The sequence below is a fragment of the Ceratosolen solmsi genome, unplaced genomic scaffold (genome assembly GCF_000503995.2).
Source record: "Ceratosolen solmsi marchali unplaced genomic scaffold, CerSol_1.0 scaffold17, whole genome shotgun sequence".
Classification (NCBI taxonomy): domain Eukaryota; kingdom Metazoa; phylum Arthropoda; class Insecta; order Hymenoptera; family Agaonidae; genus Ceratosolen; species Ceratosolen solmsi.
The window spans coordinates 786,099-809,827 of NW_011948445.1; the positions used below are offsets into that span (position 1 = coordinate 786,099).

Below are 23,729 nucleotides of genomic sequence, written 5' to 3' on the forward strand. Positions count from 1 at the left end.
GTTCATCAGTATTTACATTATATTTAATATTTTTGTTAACAATAATAAAAAATTTTTTTTTCAAAAATATTCAGTTATCTATAGTCTGCTCCCTTCACTTAATTTTTCTATTATACTATACTTAAATTAAAAGATGAAATTCTAACACAAAATTCAAATATTTAAAATTTAATCTATTCATAAAGAGTGAATTTTTATTAATATTTATATTAATTCTATTTATTAATATTAATAGATATAATACATATTTAAAATTGCTTAAAATGTATAATAATAAAATTATAAAAAAAGGTTTATAGTAATCACTCTTTAATAACGATTACAGGAAAATCAAATTGATACTATAATGTATATAAAACACTTGTAAATTTAAAAATATAATAAAAAAAAATTAAATGAAACCCAAATTATTATAGATAGGATATATTACTGTGTATATTTAAATTTATTATTTTAAATATTTTTTAATCTTTAAAATGCTTATAATTTAATCTAAATATAACAGAATTACCAAGAAATTTACTTAATATGCTTAATTATAAAATACATTATAAATACACAACGGACTAAAACTTGGTTGATTTTATAATATAATTTCACCATATTAAATTCATCTACATTTGCATGTATCATTAGAATACTTACAAATTACAAAAAATACAAATTTAAATTGTTTATCTACTTTTTGAAATAATGAATATTTATTTTTTGTTTAACCTCTTTAAAAAAATAGTAATATTCGAACAGTATTCATTAATTCATGATTTTATACCAATAATCACTTTTTAATTTTATTAAATTTTTATTTAATTTTATTTTCATATAAAGTGTAACAAGGCAAAAATATAATTTTCTCAGGATGAGTATTTTTAAAGCATATTTATGTAAAACATTTTTATGTCACGCTAATTCTTTATTTATCTTAAGAATTATTTTTGAAAGCAGTTGCGCTAATATTAAATATAAAATAAATTTGAACTTGAAAAGCATACAGCAAATAATATTTATTATTTGCCGTTAGTATGCATGTTACAGTAAATGAAAAATTATTACATTTTTTTAATTCTCATTCTTTTGAGTAATTAATTTTATACTTATATTCAATAATAAAGGCAAATTACACAAAACACTACTACATTAAAAATAAATTTTATAAATAAAACCGTGTATTTATAAAATATAATAAAGTCAAAAGCTTATAAAATAAAAAATACTAAGTATTTTCTTTTCATGTTCCTATATGGAAGAATTATTTTAATTTATATATACGTTAAAATAATTATATTTTTTATAAACAAGTATTCTATATCATACAATTTTTGAAAAATTTGAATATATGAAAATAATTTATCTTATTTTTCATTTACTCACTTTTCAAAATATATCAGATAAATTAAAATATATTACAGATTTAAATTAGTTTTACGTAGATTTTTTATTATTAAACCAAAAACAATATACAATATTAAAAAAAGATAATTATTTGTACTTTTAGATTTATATCTAATGATATATAATTGATGCTTATATAGCTTTGCTAGTTCTTATATTTAGCTCGGTGATTGTTTATCAAATTTAAATATAGTAAAATATCGACAACATTAAGAATAGTGTTGATATTATTCGTTTTGCTACTTACGATATCTTTTTACCATATTATTTTGTAATAATTCGTACATTTAATTAAAAATAGATTTCACAAATCAAAGAAAATTATATATAAATATACACACAATATACTATACTATGTACTGCTAATATATTGAATTTTACTCATACAGGATACAAAATTAAAGGTAGCTTTTATAGCACAAAATTTGAAATATTATTTAAACTGAAATAAAATACTAATTTTTGTATTCGATATCTATCTATTTTATTGAAAACATTGATTATTATATATATCTACATAACGAAATTGTTATTATATAATAACTATTCTGCTATTAATAAATAAATATTTTTGTATATTAACTTAGAAAATTAATATTTTAAAATTATGCAAATCAAGCAATAAAATTATACATTTTTATAAAATAAAAATTCCAGATATTTACAAATTATTTAAAATATAGAGTAATTTAATTTAACGTAAAAGAAATAATAACTACATTAAAACTATTCCAGTTTATATAAATGTAGATAATAAGTCTTTCCTCTCCACAATACAAGTTTTTTTATCACAAAATGATTTTATCAACAAGTTTTATATAAAACTGTGTATATTATGCTAAATCCTGAGTTCGGTATCATTTATAGATATTCCTCTGGGTGGGCATTGATTCATCCTTAATGTTGTACTTGGAACTAATGGACTGATATTAGGACTTCTATTAGCCAGCGGTGATAAAGAAGGTGAAAAACTTGGACTTAATGCTGCAGACGGAAATGTTGAAGCATCATGACTAATTGGTGACCTGGGAAGTAGTCCTCTGGCCATAACAGGAATATTTAGCAATCTTGGCGCTACTGAAGTTAAGAGAGGTGGAGGTGGTTCTTTATGTAAACATTTTAATTTGCTATTATTATCAGAATTACCACTTTGTACACTTGCTGTATCATCTTTTAGCCTTGCAATTTCACTAAAAACATGAGCTAAAGGTTGATACTGTGGACCCCAGTCCAATAAATAATCCCAATTGTACGATCCTGATAATTCTTCTTCACTATGAACTATAGAACTTAAAGAACCATTCATTGATGGACCACCTGGTATTTCAAGGCTTGAGGTAGGCCTACTTGAATTACTAATTTTACCATAAATTAATGTAGTTAAATCAGCGTCATGTTCTGCTTCATTTTCAAATAATTGTAAGTTGTCAAGTGCTGAAGTATCCGGTAATTTTCTTGATATGCCAATAGGTGGATCTACTATTCCCAATCTTGCTAAGTACTCTTGAGTATTATGAACTGTGAGATCATTTATAGAATCTCCTAAGTGTTGACTTTCATTAATCATTCTAATTTCTTCATCTTCTCCATCATCCTCAGCAGAGCCGCGACCAGATGATCCAGATTGACGACTGCCAGATAATTCAGACGTTGCTTGAATTCCCGATTGGCCAGGCACGTCATATGGTGGAATTTCATCATATTTTGGTGGTATAAATTGACAAGGCGTTTCATCTTCATTATTTCTACTTATAATATTATTATTTTCATTTGAACTAACTGTCGTAATATTTCTAATAGGTATAGTATCAAAAGCACTAGGATCGACATAACTATTTGATGCAGTTGGATTATTATCTCCACCGAATCCAGATTTTTTTCTAGGATTTTGATAATATCGATTTTTTATATATAAATACAGAAAAAATGAACCAAAAGCAATAATGAGTAAAAATAACGTAATTAAAAGACCAAAAGCCCAGTCAGCAATACCATTACTTCCAGTAACAGTCATATTTGAACTTATGTTTGGCGCGGTAAAAACACTTGTATCATATGATAACGATAAATCATTATCTAACCATGATATTTCTACTATTGTCATATTAGATAAAGAACCTTGTTTTCCAGAACTAGCACTCACGATTAATCTGGATGAATCTTTAGTATTCATATCAAAATGCGTCAGTTTCTGTTTAACTATCAATGCTCCCGTTGTTCTATTTAGTTTAAAATATGGATGTTGTGATGTAAGCTGATAAACAACTCGACCATCGACTCCTTTATCTCTATCCGTTGCTGTTACATGACCAATTATTATACCAGGAAGAACTCGAACATTTATTTTAAAACTAAAGTGATACATACGTTCGATAAATTGCGGATAAAACTCATCTCGCGAGTCTATTTCGATACGAACTCTTACTGATGCAGTACGACCACCAGTATCAGTAGCACATAAAGTAAAAGTATATCGATTACGCTGTTCATAGTCAAAAATGGCACATGTTGAGATGGCTCCACTATTTGAATCAATTGAAAAGAGCTTCCAGCTTTCATCCATATCAGAATATCCATTATTTGCTGATGAGATAATAGAATATTCAAGCTTACCATAAACTCCGCCATCAAGATCAGAAGCGTGAGCAATAAATACTACTGTACCTATAGGCTCATTTTCACCAACAAATTCTAGATATTCAGATACAGGAAATGTAGGTGAGTTATCATTTACATCTTCAAGTTGTATATGTACTTGCATTATTGTACATAGAGTAACTACAATATCACTATCACAAGCGATTATTACAAGGTGGTATACTTTTAATCCAACATCACAATCGAGACTATCATTTACTGTAAGAACACCAGAATTTTTATCAATACAAAATTTGTTACCATCATTACCGGAAATTATATCATAAACTATTTTTGCTGCAGGACTTCCCGCAAGATCATTATCGCGAGCGATAATATTGGCGATTGTATATCCAATAGGTGTATCTTCTTTAATCGTAACTTCACGAACTGAGTCAAAAAAATACGGATAATTATCGTTAACATCATCTACGTTAATTACGATCATAACAGGATCTTCTTCGATAAAAAATCCTGCTGTAGAGTTTTCTTTTTTGACGCCTACATGTATAATATAACTAAAAAATACAATAACATTAATTTAGCTTGTAATAATTAAATCAAATTTTGTACTTAAAAATGTAAAATAACAGAAATACTAATATATGAAATATACCTATCCTTCTCTTCTCGGTCCAATGATTTAGTCACAATAAGTTTACCCATAGATATTTCAAATAATCCAATATCATCACCACTAATCATCGAATTTTTAGGCAAATTAATATCTGAGATTTGTAATAAATTGGTACCTTTTGTGACATTTTCCTTTATTAAAATTTTGTATTCTTTTCCTAATTGACCGTTTTTGAGTGTATTAAAACGTACTATCACAGAACACATAGTACTAAGAGATGGCTTTCCAGAATCTTCTGCTATTATTGCCAATTCAATTTCATTTATCATAGGTTTTGATAACGCTGTTTCATTTATAATGAGCACACCAGTAGTAGCTTCCATTTTAAACCCTTTTTCTGGATGATGAAGACGATAATGGATTTTGTTATTTTCTTCTGTTAAATCGTCATCAGTTGCATTTACAATTAATACTTTCTGTATGTTGCTCTGTTCTTCTGTAAAAAAATATTTGGAAATATATATAGTTTAAATACTTTCTTGTTTTTTAACTTCAAATAAATTAATATAAATCATAATTTTATAACTTTAAAAAACTGGATTTAATATTTTATGTTGTAAAGGGGGTAGAAAAAACGATATTTCTATTCGATTGTTACTTTTCTGATTGGTGATGAAAATAATACTATATTCATATTCAATAATAGTAAAATTTCATATATATTTTTTATATGCAGTTATAATGTACGAGAAAAGGAAAATTTATAGATTTTACTTGTTATTGGGAAATAAGTGTTGTCGAATTTTGGACAAAGGTAAAAAAATAGAAGCCCATGGTTGCTGAAAAATAAACCTATTACCTTTTATTCAATCAACCTTTCAATCAATTTTTTTATTATTAAATTTATTGAATTTTAATATAGTTGATCTAGCAATAGCAAACTTTTCATATTATTCAGTTATGTTTAATATTCTAAATTAAATATACATACTGAAACCATCGTTTTATTTATATTATGATAGAATATTGAGTAAAAGTATTTTTCGTGAAAAATAACTGTAATTGTAAATGAAGGCTATGTAAATATAAACAATAAATTGTATATTATAAATCTTTGTAAACATACCCGCGAGTGTAGTGATGTAAAAAACTTGATCAAAATAAGGTGAGTTATCGTTAATATCAAGCACCTCAATCGTTAATTTAGTTGCTGTTTCATGGACTTCGTCACTTACTATTACTTGAAGCGTGTATTCCGTACGAGTTTCAGCATCTAGTTTACCAATTAAGACAACACGACCACTAAAACGATCGATACTAAATAAACTTGGATAGCTGATATTTCCAAAGCGGTACATCAATACCGGTGAAGTGTCGATATCATTAGCTGTAATGATTGTAAGTACGGTACCTTGAATTGTATCTAAGAAAAATGTTGTAATATCAGTAAACTATTTCATTTTAAATCGGTTCACTTTTGATAAGTCTTATATTAAATTAAATTATATGGTATATATATATATATATATATATATATATATATATATATATATATATATATATATATATATATATATATATAAATGTATAAAAGTACGAATATATTATATAATATAATGATAAAATATCTTACACAAAAGTAACTAAATATCTTTAATAAAATTATATAATATACAATCATAAATATATGAAAATTGAAAAAAAGTTTACCTTCTGAAACATAAATGATTTTATGTTCTGGAAAAGTAGGTTGATTATCATTTATGTCAATTACTCTTATATTTAAAGCAGTTGTTCCAGTTAATTGCGGAGAACCTTGATCAGTAGCTATAATAGTTAATCGATATTTTTCTCGAATTTCACGATCAAGAACAATATTAGTACGTACAATCCCACTATATGATGGATTAATAGTGAATGCATTGTCTGGATTACCATCTACTATATGATATAGCAATCTACTATTTACTCCTTGATCAATATCATTAGCGAAAAGCTATAAAAAATGAATCATATATGAAACAACTAATAAGGTTGATTAATCAAATTTAGTTAACTGACTGTTAATATTATAATTAATTTTAGTATTTTTGTAATCATTTATATATTCTATGTCATTAAGTTAAAAAATATAATCTAACATCTTATAGTATAATATACTCAATATTTTGTGACTAACCTTTACAACAAATTCTCCCTTAATATTGCCTTCTAGTACAGTAGCTGAATATTGAGATTGTGTAAAAATCGGTGCATTATCATTAACATCAGATATACGTATAATTAATTTTGCATAAGCTTGCAACGGATATAAACCAACCGTTTTAGCGATGAGTGTTACAATATAATTTGAGCCTTTTTCTACTTGCTCAATTATTTGTTTTCGTTTAATTGTATCAGATAGATATTTTTCTATGGTCACTGGATTTTTGTTCGAATTAAAATTTGGCTTCATCTTATTGCATAATTTAGTATCAAGATTCGATAGATTATTAACTCTGAGTATACCCGTCTTTTCATGAATATCAAAAATCTGATAGTCATTTCCTGAACCAATAGAATACACAATCTGTTGTCTTCTACCGTCTGATCTCACTGCAGTTACTTGGATTATTTCAGTGCCTATTGTAGAGTTTTCAGGAATAACAATATCATAGCATTCCTTTTGAAATTTTAAAAGAGGCACACTTTCTAAAATATCACCAATATGAAATTCGATGAGAGACGTTGCACTCAAATTTGGATTGCCTTTATCTGTGGCAGTAACATCTAACCTATAAACTAAGCCATTTTCTTGAGTAAGAGATGAAAGAATAGTCACCATCCCAGTACTTGGATGGATTCGAAATTTTGTTTTATTTTTCTCGTGTGGAGAAATTGCATATAGGATTTCTCTATTCACTCCATAATCTTCATCATTAGCTTTTACTTGTAAAATATTTTGACCTGGTTGCGTACTTACTGGTACTTGAACTATGTATGGATATTCTTCAAAAATAGGATTATTGTCATTTACGTCGCTGATATGAATTTCAATAGGTACAGACGTCTGCCGGGCTTCAGATTTTCCAGAATCACTTGCTATTACAAGAAATGAGTAGAAACTTTCACATTCGCGATCTAATAATCTGAAATAAAAATATAAATATTATAATTTCGATATGGCAACATAAAAATATAAATTATGCTATACAAAGATAAATTATTCTCCATAAAATACAGTAGTTATAAATGTTTCGTGCTAAAGAATAATATATTGCAGTACACCGAATAAACCAAGTTAAATATAATTCACGATAATTATATACACTATAATATATCAAAGACATCAATAATTAATAGTTGTCAGCAGATTCAGAAAAACAAAATCTAGAATTACTGGATCAGGAATCGAATAAGGCTAGTTTCTATGTAAAGTTAATAAGTAAGAATACGCATTAATGATATAAAAATTATATATAACATTCTTTTAAAATAAATTGTAAATTATTTAATGCATTCATATTTTAACTTTTAATTTTCATCGTAACACTCACTTAAAATTTCAATATTCTAAAACTTATATAATAGATTACTTAATCATTAAATGTTTAAAATAACTAGCTATATATTAAATTGTTATTTATATATTTTAAAAATTATGGACGCAATAAAAGTATATATAATATAAAATTTTTGTTTAAAATATTCATGAAGAAAATATAAAAGAAATTGTTTTTGCGTTTTAATATTTTCGTCTGTTAATATGAGTTTGATCATACTAAATTATTAATATATTATAATTATATAATAAAATTAATAGGATTAATTATAATCTTAAAAATTTAATTTATTAAAAAAAATTTCAAAATTTTATTTAAATATTTTATTCAACTTTAATGAATATTATATATTACAATAATTTGTAATAAGCGTATGTATATTTAATTTATTATTTAATTAATATTATTTTTTCATTTTTAATTCAGTTAATATCATAAATTATTATTAAAGCTTATAGATTTCTATTTTAATGTATAATAAATAATAGAAAATCTGTTAGATTAATAAAGTTATCTGTTAGATTATAAAATTATTTTAGATTCTTTATTTTCAAAAAACATATAAAGATATCGGCTTAATTATTGAATGTAAATAATTAACATACCCAGCTGTTGTGATGATCCCGGTTAAATTATCAACACGAAAAAGCCAGGTAGATTCTCCGGTAATAGAATATGTAATTTTACCATTAAGTCCTTGGTCTAAATCAATCGCTCGTATTTGCATAATGCTTGATCCGCCCGCAATATCTTCAGAAATGGTTGTTGTATACTTTCCTTGAGTAAAGGTACTCATATGGTAATTTTCGAAATTTCCATCACCTTTACTACTCATATATGTAGAAGATAATGCAGAATTACTATATTGATTATGTAAAAAAATTGGTGAATTGTCATTAACATCTAGTACAATAATAGTAAGATTACATCTTGTTTCACGACTTGGATGACCCTTGTCTTTCGCAGATATAATTAATACGTATTTTGGAACGAGTTCACGATCTAAACTAGAAGCTGACAATATTCCTGTCACAGGATCTAGCTTGAATTTTGAACCGATGTTGCCATCTGTAATTTTTTCAAGTTATTTGTATATTTTTTATAAAAGAAAAATAATAAATGTGTATAAAAATATAAATTTACTAAAAACAAAAAATTTCATTATTTGTAAATTTGTATATAAATATTTTTTATTATTAATTAAATATGCTAGTAATTTTACATTTCAAATAACAAACTAATTTTATAAACAATAATTAAGTTATGTGAATTACTTACTTATGATACTGTACGTTATCTCACTATTTTTGTTTTCATCAGCATCTGTGGCAGCGAATGAATGTATCACTGTAGTTTCTTTATTTTCTGGTATCGTAAGAGTATGGCAAGAATCTGATTTAAATTCTGGGTTATTATCATTTTCATCGAGTACAACGATTTCAAGAGTTGTGAAATCGAGAATTTTATTAGATTGAGCAAGAATTGGTACGAAATAGTTAGAAATATCTTCACGATCCAAAGGAGTCAGTAAACTGACCAAACCATTATTTGACACGTTAAATTTATCTGATACTATATCATTCTGTATACGAAATGTTATATTTCCTAAAACATTTTTTTTATTAAAATTAGGTCAAAACTTCTTAATTAAATTTATATTAATAATTACAAATAATATGTTATATACAAATAAAATTTGAGATAAAAAGTTTAAATTAAAAAATACACTTAAAACATAAATCTTAACACATTTTTAAATGCCGAATTGACATAAAAAATTGAACAATAAATAAATATGTTTTCGCGTGTTAATAATGTTAACAAATTTATCTCTAATAAAAAATAATTTAATGTAATGAAATAATATATTGTTATACAATTAACTGTTAAATTTTTGTTATAATGTTAAATATTTTTAACATTATTTTAAGTTTTTTTTTGTTCGAATTGTGGAATATTTTTATAATTAATTAAAAAACCTTATTTCAAGTATCAAATTGTTATCACTAGAATTTCGACTAATTAATGATATAATTTTTAAATATATATTTGAAACTACATAGTAAAATACATTCAATAAACATTAATTGTAAATTAAAGCTTCTTTTAAATATGGGATTTAATGTTATTTAGGAAAATAAGTTTTTAAATATTTATATATTTAAAAATTTTGATATTTGGATAATTTAAAAATGTCTGATCCGGTAAAATTAAAAAAAGAACTCTAAAGTTTTCGTTATTATTGCTAAAATACTTTAAATTACTTTTTGATATATTTTAAAACATTTATGTAATGACATATTAATATTAATTTTCTTTTATATACTAAATTTACTATTAAATTTAAAATTTATTATTCGAATAAATTTATATATAATGAAATATAATTTACTCAATAGTAAAAATTAAATCATTAAATTCTATACATTAAACAATAAAATACTATAATATTGATTAATACAATAATTAATAATCGTAATGTAATTGAAGAATATTTAGACATTTATTTATTTAATTTTGAAACAAACTATTTCATACAGTTCTAAAAAATATTTCAGTAAAGCAGTAAATGAATATATAACATTAATATTTACCATTTATTAATGGAGTTATTCCAGCTACATTTATTATATTTGTTCCGATCTTAAGATTCTCTGAAATTCTAACAATTGGATTAGGAAGCAGTAATCGAGGAAGATCATGCAGCTGTTCTACATATGGAGTTAGTGTTAAATTTATGACAGCTGTCCGTGATGGCATTCCATGATCACTTGCTTTAATCTCGAGAGTCGTAGGCTGCATTAATGGTCGTATCAAATTTACTAGTCCTGTCTCATTACCAATAGAGAAATATCTGTCTTCGTTACCTGAGCTAATTGTATATGATACACGTCCATTATCACCCGCATCCTTATCCACCGCCATAACCCGTAACACTGCAGAATCTGATAGACCATTTTGTACCGTTATATTTTTTAAAATGTACAATAATGTTGCAATATTAACATTTAAAATTAAAACAAAAGAATGTTTATTTATTACACATAAAAATATTAAAGATATATATTAATATCTATATTTCTCGTATCAATAAATAAATAAGCACTCATTGAATTCTAAATAAAAATTATATAAATTTTATCTAAATTCATTCTTTTACAATAATATGAATTCAGTTAAATATGTAATTATTGCAAATGAAGATTTTAGAATGGCCACCAATTAATATTATAACAAATAAGTAATTAAAATATAATCTTTTAAAATGAATATATTTAAAATTAATAAAATTTATTTTATTTACCATGTGTATTTACAGCAATAGAGATTTTTGTATTTTCTGGAGCTATAAATATTGGATCATTATCGTTTTCATCCTGTATTAGGATTTTAGAGGTAATTGTAGAAGCGAGTCTTTCCATTATTAAAGCTTGATCTTCAGCCTTGAATACTAGGATATATTCAGAACATTCTTCATAGTCAAGAGGCTGTATGATTGTTAATGCACCAGTTAAAGAATCAATGGCAAAACTACCAGTTTGTGGATACTCTGCTGCAAGACTATAACGAAGATCTCCATTTATTCCATCATCAAAATCTGTTGCAATAAAATTATAAACTATGGAACCAACTAATGCACGTTCCGAAACTTTAATGACAATTAAATCTTGTCCCCACCGAGGTGAGTTATCATTTACATCTTCAATATTAACTTTTACAGATACAGCGATGCTTTGTGGATTTCCAATAAGTGTTGTATCTAGAGCCCGGATAGTCAAATGATACTCGCTAATATTTTCACGATCAAGTGAATACGCTACTACTAATTGCCCTGTGATTCGGTCCACATCGAATGCAGGTATTACACCGAGAGGCCGTAGTAAATCAATTGTGTAGGTGATTCGACCGGTAGTACCAGTGCCAGATATTGAACCTACAGATTCACCAATTCTTGTATCCTCACGTACCTATTAAAATAAGATTTTCATTTTCTACATATAATTAGTTAAATATTATATTATATTTATTTTTATAGTGTTTATTTATATATTTTTAATTAATATTTTTAATATTTCTAAATTATTTATATGAGTAAGTTTAAATACAACATTGCATTAGAATATATTTATATACAATACACAAAGAAATATAATCGTTTGTAGAAATTTAAAAAATTAATCTATAATTTTTTATTGGTTTTTATGAAATAAATACTAAAAATTTCATAATATACATTAAATAATGTTATTTTTTATAAACTATTACAGAAACTTTCTTTTTGTAAATATAAAAATTTATATACGACTATAAAATTGAAAAAACTAATTTTTGTAAATACTGTAAAAATTGAATGTATTCAAATCTAAATAATAGAAACAAAAGTAGAATTTTTCGGATTAATAAATTAAAATGTTATCATTATTTGTGTTTGAATGTTACAAATTATAACTTATTTATGTGTACATATAAAATTTAAATTAAATTTATGAATTAAAGTTTAAAATAAAATTCTAAAATTAAAACATTTTTAGAAATGTTTTAAATATTTTCACGTCTATTTTAATCAATTTTTCTATTTAGAATTTGGTTAATTTTTTCTAATTATCTATTTATGTAAAATAAAAATTCATAGAAACAATAATTTATATCCTTAATATCAATTATATTTTATTAGTAATCGATAAAATCAGATAATGTATAAATATTTGATATATTACAAAAAGCTATTTAATTTTTTTAATTATAAGTATTTAGTTTTCATGTATTTAATAAACAAAACAAATACAAAGTAAAAGATTTATAACGTAAAGAGTTTATATAAAATTGATATAAATGAATTAATAATATTAATTACATTAAAGATAAGACTACTCGTAGTAAAAGTTGGACGATTGTCTGTTAATGCAAGGACTTCAACTTGTAAGATCCGTACGCTATATCGTTCTGGTCTACCGGCATCGCTTGCTTTTATTGATAGTCGATACATATTACACTCTTCGTGATCCAGTATAACTTTTGTTTTTATCATACCACTAATGGGATCGATATTAAAAAAATTGTAACCATTCGAGTCATGATCTGAAATAAATTTAAATATATATTGAGAGTTCACGATTGTTTATGTTGACAATGAACTTCTTTTAATTTTATTATATTTGTTACTATAATTTAACAAATTCTGAAAATAAACATTTATATTTGTATTTTTTTCATGTTATTTTACAATATTTAAAATCTTATTTCATTTATTAAACGTTAAATAAATGTAATTAAATATGCTGGATAAAATTATAATTAAACCAACATACATATACGGATGATTAATAAATGCTTTAATAAAATATTTTTTTTATGCATAAAATGAAATTCCTTTCAGTTCTACTATATTTTTCAATTCTCATGATTGAAATAATTTGAAGTATAATTTATATACAAGGATGCTAAAGGATAACGAATCATAAGTGTAAAATTTATTGATTTCATATATGATAATTTAATTTAAGGGCAAACTTTTCAAAATAAACATGTATACTGAAAGTAATACAAATAAAATTAAAGTTTGCAAAATTTTCTTATAGTATGCTAATTATATATTTGATAATAAAATCTAATTACGAACGGTAAAAAAAATTTATAACGAATAGGATATTCCAACGGTTAGAAAGGAAATTTTAATTGATAAATGCTTCTAAAAAAGATAAATTAAATTAAGTGAGTTACAATAGAAATATTAATTCTCTCTTTTTCTATATGAAGAGTGGATTCAGCTACGGATATGACATATATTACTTCAGGTAACTGGAGTTATAGTGCGAATGTTGTAATAATTTCAGCTACGGTAGAAGTTATGTATTATTGGGCATAAGTTATTTATACAACTGGGAACGTTTTCATAAAATTTAATAGAATAAAATAGATACATGTCCATATACCTTAAAAATATTAGTGATCAAAGTTTTCTTAAGTAACAATTATTGTACGTTATAATTATATTATTTAATTAACATATATGAAATTAAAGGTATAAAACTTAATAAAAAATTACAAATTTTCAATATATATAACTACCTTTAACAATTGTATAGGTAATAGAAGCATTATTGCCTTCATCATTGTCAAAAGCTCTGACTCGAGTAACTTCAGTGCCAGATGGTTGTTCCTCACGTACACTTATCATATCACTTTGAGGATCAATAATTTCTGGTGTATTATCATTTACATCCATTACAATTATTTTTAGTGACACTCGAGTAGTTCGCGAAGGCCGACCCTGATCACGTGCTTCTAATGTTAATTCATGCACAGCCTTCATCTCACGATCTAACAGTTCGCGCGTTTTTATTTCACCTGTAAAATTAAAAAATAGTATAAAAAAATTTAATATTCCTTAACTGTATACATTACTGTATTTGGTCAATAATCTTAATATATGGCATAGTTTATTTAGAAACTTACAAAATGAATAATTTAGATATGTATATAAATTATGTAGCTCTTATTATTTTATAATTTGTCTCAATAAAAGTCATTACATTCCTCATTTCTATACGTATATTTACTGATATGGTATTACTTATAACACTTCAGCTTAATATTCCAGAGGCTTTTAAATAAAAGTGAAATATTTATGATACATACAATAAAATTTTTCTAATATCAGATTATATAAAATTATTATAATACAAAATATTAGACGAATTGATATTTTTCTTTCTTGCTAACAAATACAATATTACTTAAAAATAAAAGAATTAAAAATATAGTTGTTCGAGGTTGTGAGAACCTTTCGAGAGTGTCAGACGTATGAAAATAATCAACTGGTAAAAGATCTCTAAGATCATTGTAGCTAAACATCTGGGAAGATCCGAGTCATTCGATATCTGGAAAAACCCAACTTATTAGACATCTGGTAATAGTCGTCACAAGCATAATTTCTGATGTAACGGTACATAGCGTATCCACTGTTGTCAAGTCTACCTATGTTGCCGCTTGTACAAGCCAAGCGTGGATGCTTCAATCAGGAGCTCCTCTCGACGCGAAGTCCAAGAAAAAAGTGAGCTCCCTAATTAAAGACGCTGCCGCTAGAGGCGCTCTTTCCGATGTGGCCACTGTCGAAGCCAAACTCTTTCTGAAGATGGAAGACAGAGGCGCGCACGCTCATTCATTATTGGATAAACCTAAGGCAGAGACGTTCCTTAAGCGGGGACTCACTGTCAGAGGCCTTAAAAGTGGGAACGACACAGATACAATCGCCGTCTACGTAGAGCAGTCAAGGAAAAAGGGGACTCTCACTTAATGGTGATAAAGTAGTGATCAAGCTCTAAGTGACCTCCCGATAGAAGGAATATGCATTAACTCTTCTTCCTGTGCTGCAATTGAAAGATGTTGACGCCATGTCCTTCATACTCTAAAGGGGCAGACTACTCAAGACACGCTCCCGCACTTGGAGTGTGCTTAATAATTGTCGATCCTTGCAAAATCGACAACATCACCCTCAACACGTAGCATTCCGGATGGTGAACTATTCATCTCAGGATCAGATTAAGGATACTGAATCTCTGTGAGTGAAATAAGTCTAAGGCATAAATCGTTGCTAATACTTACAAGCTTAGCAAAGGCTAATAGTAACATAAAACCAAACTTTTATAAGTATACTAAATTATTATCAATTGTTACAAAACTAGCATCACTCTATGATTAATAGCAAAAAATACACTTACTAATAAGGAGTGTGCATAATCAGTTCCTGTTACTTACAAGATCAACAACAACATCAACATCTCAAGGAGCATCTCGAGAAAACAACTTATTCAACACAAGATCGGTTCCAAACAACTGCAAGGACGTGACTGAATATAGTGTATACACTTCCCTAACATATAAATCTCATCAACAATAGTGTAACTGTACATAAACCATACTTTCGAAGAAACGCACACTGTATTTCTGCAGCCCTTCCACTTAACTCCTTCCCAAGCACCTGCTAGGGCGGGCAGTATATTAAAACTATCAAAGCATTGGCAGTACGAGACAAGAATTCAAACAGTTTTGTAGAATAATACTTTTTATTGTACAGTGAATGTGATTGGCAAGTCAATGGTAAAATAAATTAAGTCTAGAATTATAAAAAAACTGTCAATGTAAAATATTTACATTGACATATTTTTAAAAAACAAACATATAATTATTGAAGAACTTACAAAATTGTTATCATTCAAATCTTAAATAGTAATAACATTAACCTTAAACTTTGATAGCAAATAGATAATGTACCCCAAAATCATTAAAAAAATATGTTAAAAATAATAAAGATGTTTTTGGAAGTTTTTTGTATTATATTTTAGATTTTTGTTTTATTTTTGATTGGGACAAGTAATTATTTTTTATATATTAAATAAACATATACAAAAAAGTAACACTTTCTGAAAAATTGTTTAATATCGAAAATGGTTCTAAACATTACGCGTATTCGGCACTGTTTTGTATTAAGCTTGTGCGTGCATACAACACACGAACGGATATTCATTCAACTAACAAAATTATCGTAAAATTTGCATAATTTAAATATACACAAAAGAATTGAAACAAAGAAGAACATAAAAATATATACATAAAAATAATACAATTTTTCTATGATAGGTGACTGATAACATCAAATTAATCTGATGGCTACATAAAATATACAGCAGAAGGCGATAAAAATGTTATAGCTAAAATGTACCAAAAGATTTATAATAAAATTCTAATCATTTTCCAAGTATCTGAAATTGATATTATATATAAGGTTTTAAATATTACTAAAGATTTTTTCTGAAACGAATTAATATTTAACTTTCAACAGATAGTATCTGTATTGATTAGATCGAAGAAGAAGAGATGGAGACATATATTATAGATTCAATTTTTCAATCAATATATGGATTTTTTTAAAAGAATAGGAAGTTATAGTGATCAACTAATACCTTAGCATACAATGTTTAATTTAAATATACCTTAAATTAGTTTTCTATATTTAATGAAATTATTGTCCTACGACACTCCCACCTTTCAGCTCTCCTCATTGACCAAGCACATCAACACACTCTCCATGGAGGCACGCAACTTACATTGTCACACATTCGCCAACAATATTCGATTTTTGGTAGGAGATTCCCTGTGAAACAACACATACTGCGGTGCGTTCTTTGCGCACGACAAAAGGGAATCCGTAGTCATCAATTGATGGGACAATAACTAGTTTCTAGAGTCACGCCATCACGACCGTTTACCCATATCGGAGTTTATTATGTCGGTCCGTTGTGTAAGATGTGTAGGCACTTTTTCCAAGAAAACTTCTTTACAGGGAGCTCGCTAACAACGATTCCAGAACCCTCTCTCAACGGATTACCAGTGTCAGGATTGTCTCGCTGACAATTCATACAATAACGTATACAGCAATTCTAGTCACAATGGTCAGTTCACTATTTACAACGGTACAACTTTGGTACTCAATACCGATGATCGTTTCCAACCTTGCAAGTGGCCTCTCGGTAGAATAATTAACATTCATCCTGATAAGGACGGGCTGATCATAGAAGTCACACTAAAAACAGTTACGACCAAAATGGCAAAACCTATACATAAGCTAGCAGTACTACCAATTTCGGACTAAGAGAAATAATCATCAATAGAATTACTGATGGCAGACGGAATGCTCGAAATTGCAAGAACTTTCCCAAGTCGTTAGACATCTGGGCAAACCCGAGTCGTTATATATCTGACAAAACCCAAGTCTTTATACATCTGAGAAAACACAAGTCGTTATACATCTGGGAAAACACGACTCGTTAAACATCTGTTAAAACCTAAGTCATTAGACATCTGAAAAAATTCGTTAGATTCAAATTAAAATCTAAGGTGCACAATCTCATACACTGTTGTCACGCCTAGCTATACAGTCTGTACTACTGTATACTTGGATATTTGAGGCAAGAACGCTTCGAGGAAATTGCTCTCTTACCGGGGACGCCGCAGAAGACAGAGACGCACTCTAACAATGGGGACGCCAAGGCAGAAGGAAGCTATCTCAGCAGAACTGATATGAAAAGAAACGCGACAGTTCGTGCAACTACTCAACGTCGAACTGCATACATAGTGCCCAAGCGCACAAAGCTGATACAAGACTCTCTCAAATTCAGTGCCACCACGCACTTTCCCAAGGATTCAGTGTCAACGCTCACTTGCTTATATTCAGTAGAATCATTATAGTATAGTTGTAAAAGAAACGCAATAAACAAGCATGAAAAGCAGATGTGTTGAATACTGAATTGAAGCGATACCCCCTCCACTTATCTCCACTTTAATTCCACCAGTAAACTTGTGACCATAGTTTAATTCTAAACAAATTATCATATTCAAAATTATTACTAAAATATGTTTTTAAATCATACTTAAATTTTGGTATAAAACGGAAACATTTTATTAAGAAATTAACAAAATAATAGAATGTTGAATTCTCATAACTAAATACATATTTTAATTGAATTAAATATCGAAAGTGAGGGATTTAAAATAGATTATTATGAAAATTTGATGAAAGTACATAAAATCTTTTAAAATTGAACAAAATACTGTATACAATATATCTATAAAGAAATATATATTGTTGTACAACTCACCAGTATCAGGATTTATTGTAAAGCTGCTATTCATTTGTACGATGCCATACTTTAAGAGAGCATTATTACCAAAATCAGAATCAAATGCGAAAACTGTACCAATAAATATTCCAGCAGGTTGATTTTCAAATAACTTGTATTCGTAATTATCTTTCTCAAAATGCGGTTCATTATCATTATCGTCAAGCACGGAAATGACTACAGAAGCACTGGCCGTCACCGCGGGCGATCCACTATCAGTTGCTAATACAGTCAGAGTATATCGATCAAGAGTTTCTCGATCTAACTCAGATATTAAAATTATCCACCCATTACTAGAATTTATTTCGAATGGCCCTGTATCGTCTATGCGATAACTCAAGCGAGCATTGTTACCTGTATCCAAATCTACTGCAGTTACCTGTAGTATCTAAATAATTGTTTTTTGTATTAGTTATCATTCGTATTAATTATAATTTTTATTGTACGTATTTTTAATGAACTATATATTATAAATTATTTACAAAACATAATATATTATAAGAAAAAATTAAAATATGAAATATTTATATAAAATTATATAAGGTTTAAAGTACCAAGTCAATAAACAGCGTTGTTATCTGATAATAAGTATAGTTATCTGAAGAATAAAATAAAATAATAAAGAAAATATATAAAATTAATATACTTTCAATAACTAACAATGATGGGTAATAAGTATAATCGTTAACATAAAATAATATATTAATACATTTTTACTCAAAATGAAAATATACTATGTTATAAATTGGGTTTTCAAATACCTGTGAATTGATTTTGATATCCTCCATAACTTCAACATAATATTCATTTCTTTCAAACACAGGAGGATTATCATTCACATCTTGAACATCAATGTTGAGACTGAGATTTGCTGATAAACCGGCTCCATCAAATACACTAATAACCAACCGATGACGATGTTGAGTTTCATAGTCTAATTGCCGTGTTAAAAAAACTTCACCTGAATTATCGTCAATACCAAATAACTGATTAATATTCTGGCCAATAACGTAACGCAAAGGTGTGGTAGGTATTAAATCGATATCTTTTGCATAAGCTACGTAAAGAGCTACATGAAGTGGATGTGACTCAGCTATAGAAATTCTAACACTATTTAATCTAAAAGATGGTGGATTATCATTTATGTCTTCCACAATTACCTCTACCTGTAATGTAAAAAAAAAATTTTCAATTTATTTCTTTATCGTCAATAACAATATATATATATATATTACACTTCTAACATAGTAAGTGTAAAGTAGTGTTAAAGTTATTTCCTTTTATTAAAAAATTAAATAAAGGTTTCTATTTGTTATCTGAACAATGGTATGAATTAATTATATAATTTTCTTGTATATGATACAGTAGCATGTGCATATTTATATTTACTTATATCAGAAGATTTAATAAACATAAACAACATTGTAATTAATATATAAGATTTAAAATTTTGTTTATATATCTATTATAAAATATGATAATATTAAATTAAAGCTTGGGTATACGTTTTAAATTTCTTAAAAATATTATAACGCGACATCTATATTGTTATAAAAATGTAGTATTGTTTCTTTCGAATCCTTCAAATTATTTTTAATACTTAATTATTTAAATCATATTTCAATAAGATATAACAATATTCATATCAAAAGAAATTCATTCATTTACATTACAGGTCAAATTTAATCGTCTTTATATAATACATCTACAAGTATTTAAATAAAAAAATATTCACAAATCATTTTTTATATAATTGATTTTTTTTAATGGACAATTAATGAAAATAATTAATATTAAGTAAAATAAACAAACATACACCATAAATACAAACATCATTATCATGTTTTCGAATTTCACTCAAGCTATATCTAATATTGGTTTATATTTGTACAACTATGACAAGTTTAGTTTTATGTGAAATATATATGTTTTATATAAAATTTATTTTACCTTACAGAATTTAATCATTATTAACCAAATTAATGTTTTCGATTTCTTAGTAAATATAATATCATTTAAAAATTTTTATAAATATAGATAATAAAAACAACTTCTGTTTAAATAAGCGGTAATTAAGTTATATAATATTTATTAATTTATAAAAATTAAATTTTAAAACATTTGTTTCACAATTTATATTCATATAGTTTCATGATCAAAATTGACTGGAAATATATTCTTACCTGACAATAACCAATAGATACATCATTACGAATCTCCACATTTAGTATGTAGCGATCACGAATTTCTCGATCGAGTGTAACTTTTGTACTTATGGCTCCTGTACTTGATTCCAAAGATAAATCAGATACATCCGTTACCCAGTAAAAATGGTTTAACGTATTAACTACAAGATAAATGAAAAATGTATTATTAAATAATACAAACGTCCTATTTTATTTACATTATATTATAATATTTGATGAATTGTTATGATAAAGTATAATTGAGTAAATCGAAATAACACTGGCCTAAAAATAAAAAATAAATTATCGAATATAATATCAATGCGTATTTATTAAAAATTAGAAATAAATAATATATGTATCGGTATAATTTATCCTATATAATCTTACACACTGCAACAGGAATTCTATTTATGTATCATTGCTGTTTGGCTTCGTACAGATTGTGTAAATTTTTACAGTTTTATTTAAAACTTTTCATGAGAACTTGTTATCATATCATCAATCATGTTAAATAATATTGTTCGAGAATGCGAGAACATTTTTCCTTTTTTGTCAGTGCAATAAAACATCTGGCATGTGACATCGTAAAATTTGTATTTGGATTTCAAAACTTTGCTTGCTCAAAATTCTCACGCATTAGTGTCATAAAACATAGTTTTGACATCTGCATTTTCGTTCCGCTCGGCAACTATATCAAGCATTACTGTAAGCGGACCTTCTTTCCCCATCCCGCTGTCTACAAGTTGCAATGCTGTCACCAGATGTGTCAGAGGTAATGAGACCTCTTTTTGCCGTGAAGACCCAGAGACGACTAGGCCCTTAATTAACTCCGAAGCCAAAACAGGCGCTGCCCTCGCACTATAAGGGAGGAGTCTCTGATTGGACAGAAAATAAGGGAAGGGGTTCCAGTAAAATTCATGGTCAGCAAAATGTATTTAAGGGGCGCAATTTTCAACACTCATTTACTCTCGATACTTAACTCTCTTAATCCTTATCACTTGTAAATATTTAACTGCCTTGATATTTACTCTTGATAGTTTTCAGTTAGTAGTATTTTCGTGATATTACTTTTTTTTGAAGTGTTTCTCTTTTTGATATCTCTCTTTTACTAATACTCTCTCAATACATTAAACCCTTGAGACATTTCATACTCAGTTAAGTTTTACTGAAAGTCTATTTAGCGCTATTTCGGGAACGACTTACACTTCTTCGGATTGTCCATTAACATTGTTACTGGAACAGTAGTTACTGACCCGGAGGAATCACGACATAAACCCGTATGTCCACTAACGCAGTTCAAGAAACTGAAGTTACCTATTTCAAGGGACCTATCAGAGTCCAAAGCCGAGTCAACGATTAGTCTTTGTAAGTACCATCGACTACAATAAATATATATATATATTGAGATTCAGAGTATTACATCAAAAGCACTAAGGACGAGGAAGCTCCTCTTAAAACGACAGTGCGGAATATATTCCAGTACGCGTCGTCAAGTTTCGCGTCCGCCAGGGGCGTCTCATTTTTAGCAACCCTCACCTTAGTTCAAGTTTGGAAGCTTATGAAATTAAGCAACACACAGCGCAAGTCTCGACGACTCCACTTTCGCGCCACTTTGCGGTATCTTTCAGTCATTAAGCTGCACTCATAGTGTCGATGAACGAGACTTCGCGCCATTCGCCATTCGTATTCAACAATCAAGCTGCATAGATTACCGTACAGTTATCTCCGCAATACATTACTTCAATCCAAGAGTTAGTTCTACAAGTAATAATAGTAATACTAGTCAACCTTGTCATTAATAAATAACAGAATAAAAAGCATATACTTCAGCCATATCTTCATTGTATTATTATAATATCCCTTCCACTTGTGACCTGTCATCGCTACCACACAACACCCGTGGTCTCTGAGTCGTCAATGGCATCAAATTGTATCCGTCGAACCGGCCTTGATCAAACAAGTCGGAACGACGAGTTGCATTTTGTACAAATATGAGCAATGTAAAGAAAATATTTCGGAATAAGTTTTATAATAAGAAAAACAAGTTTTTAAATATATTTAGATAATTATATTGCATTCAATTAATTCGTTTGATAGTATAACAAAAGCTAAAAATTTAATGTTTATTTAATGTAATTCATACAAAGTTTTATTCATTCATCTAATTAAAATACGTTTATTTCATTTGTATCAATCATATTATAGTTTCAATAAATATTTTGTATCTTATAGTATAAATTCTACAACTCTCCTAATGTTAAAATTATGATACTTACCAAATAGATCTACCGGTTATAAAGTGTTTGTGTGAAGTTAATATATAATAGGATCTAGAAATGTAATATTCTCTCGCGTAAGTATTCTTACAAGATCAGCAACAACTCATTTTCGTAATCAAGGACCATCTCGTGTAGATAAACCATCCACCATAGGATTGTGTGAACTGCATCTTCGTGATTGAACATAGGGATACATCTTTCTATCGCATGAATCCAACACCTCAATAATGTGATTGTAAGGAAACCATAATAAACCATATTTATTGAAGAAGCAGATACTGTATTTCTACAGCCCTTCCATTTAACTCCTTCCCAAGCATCTGCTAGGGCGGGCGGAAATTATTATAAAGCTATCGAAACATTGGCAGTTCGAGCCAAGAAATCAAACAGTTTCTAACAAACATAATATTCTGACCGTCTAAATAGAATATTCT

At 27.3% G+C, this 23,729-nt stretch overlaps 1 protein-coding gene across 1 annotated transcript in view; it reads right to left on the bottom strand.

Annotated features, from left to right (window-relative positions):
- Positions 1-2,157: 2,157 nt before the first annotated feature.
- Positions 2,158-23,729, bottom strand: part of ds (dachsous cadherin-related 1) — a 43,092-nt gene continuing 21,520 nt past the window's right edge. Inside the window, exons 4-17 of the mRNA XM_011504435.1 lie at positions 21,011-21,174; positions 19,589-19,993; positions 18,807-19,215; positions 14,218-14,496; positions 13,004-13,227; positions 11,453-12,116; positions 10,743-11,093; positions 9,427-9,753; positions 8,754-9,216; positions 6,786-7,734; positions 6,317-6,602; positions 5,733-6,029; positions 4,646-5,102; positions 2,158-4,547 (exon numbers count right to left, since the gene is read on the bottom strand). Coding sequence (XP_011502737.1) covers positions 2,231-4,547; positions 4,646-5,102; positions 5,733-6,029; positions 6,317-6,602; positions 6,786-7,734; positions 8,754-9,216; positions 9,427-9,753; positions 10,743-11,093; positions 11,453-12,116; positions 13,004-13,227; positions 14,218-14,496; positions 18,807-19,215; positions 19,589-19,993; positions 21,011-21,174 — 7,592 coding nt within the window. The 3' untranslated portion in view covers positions 2,158-2,230. The remainder of the gene's footprint in view (positions 4,548-4,645; positions 5,103-5,732; positions 6,030-6,316; positions 6,603-6,785; positions 7,735-8,753; positions 9,217-9,426; positions 9,754-10,742; positions 11,094-11,452; positions 12,117-13,003; positions 13,228-14,217; positions 14,497-18,806; positions 19,216-19,588; positions 19,994-21,010; positions 21,175-23,729) is intronic.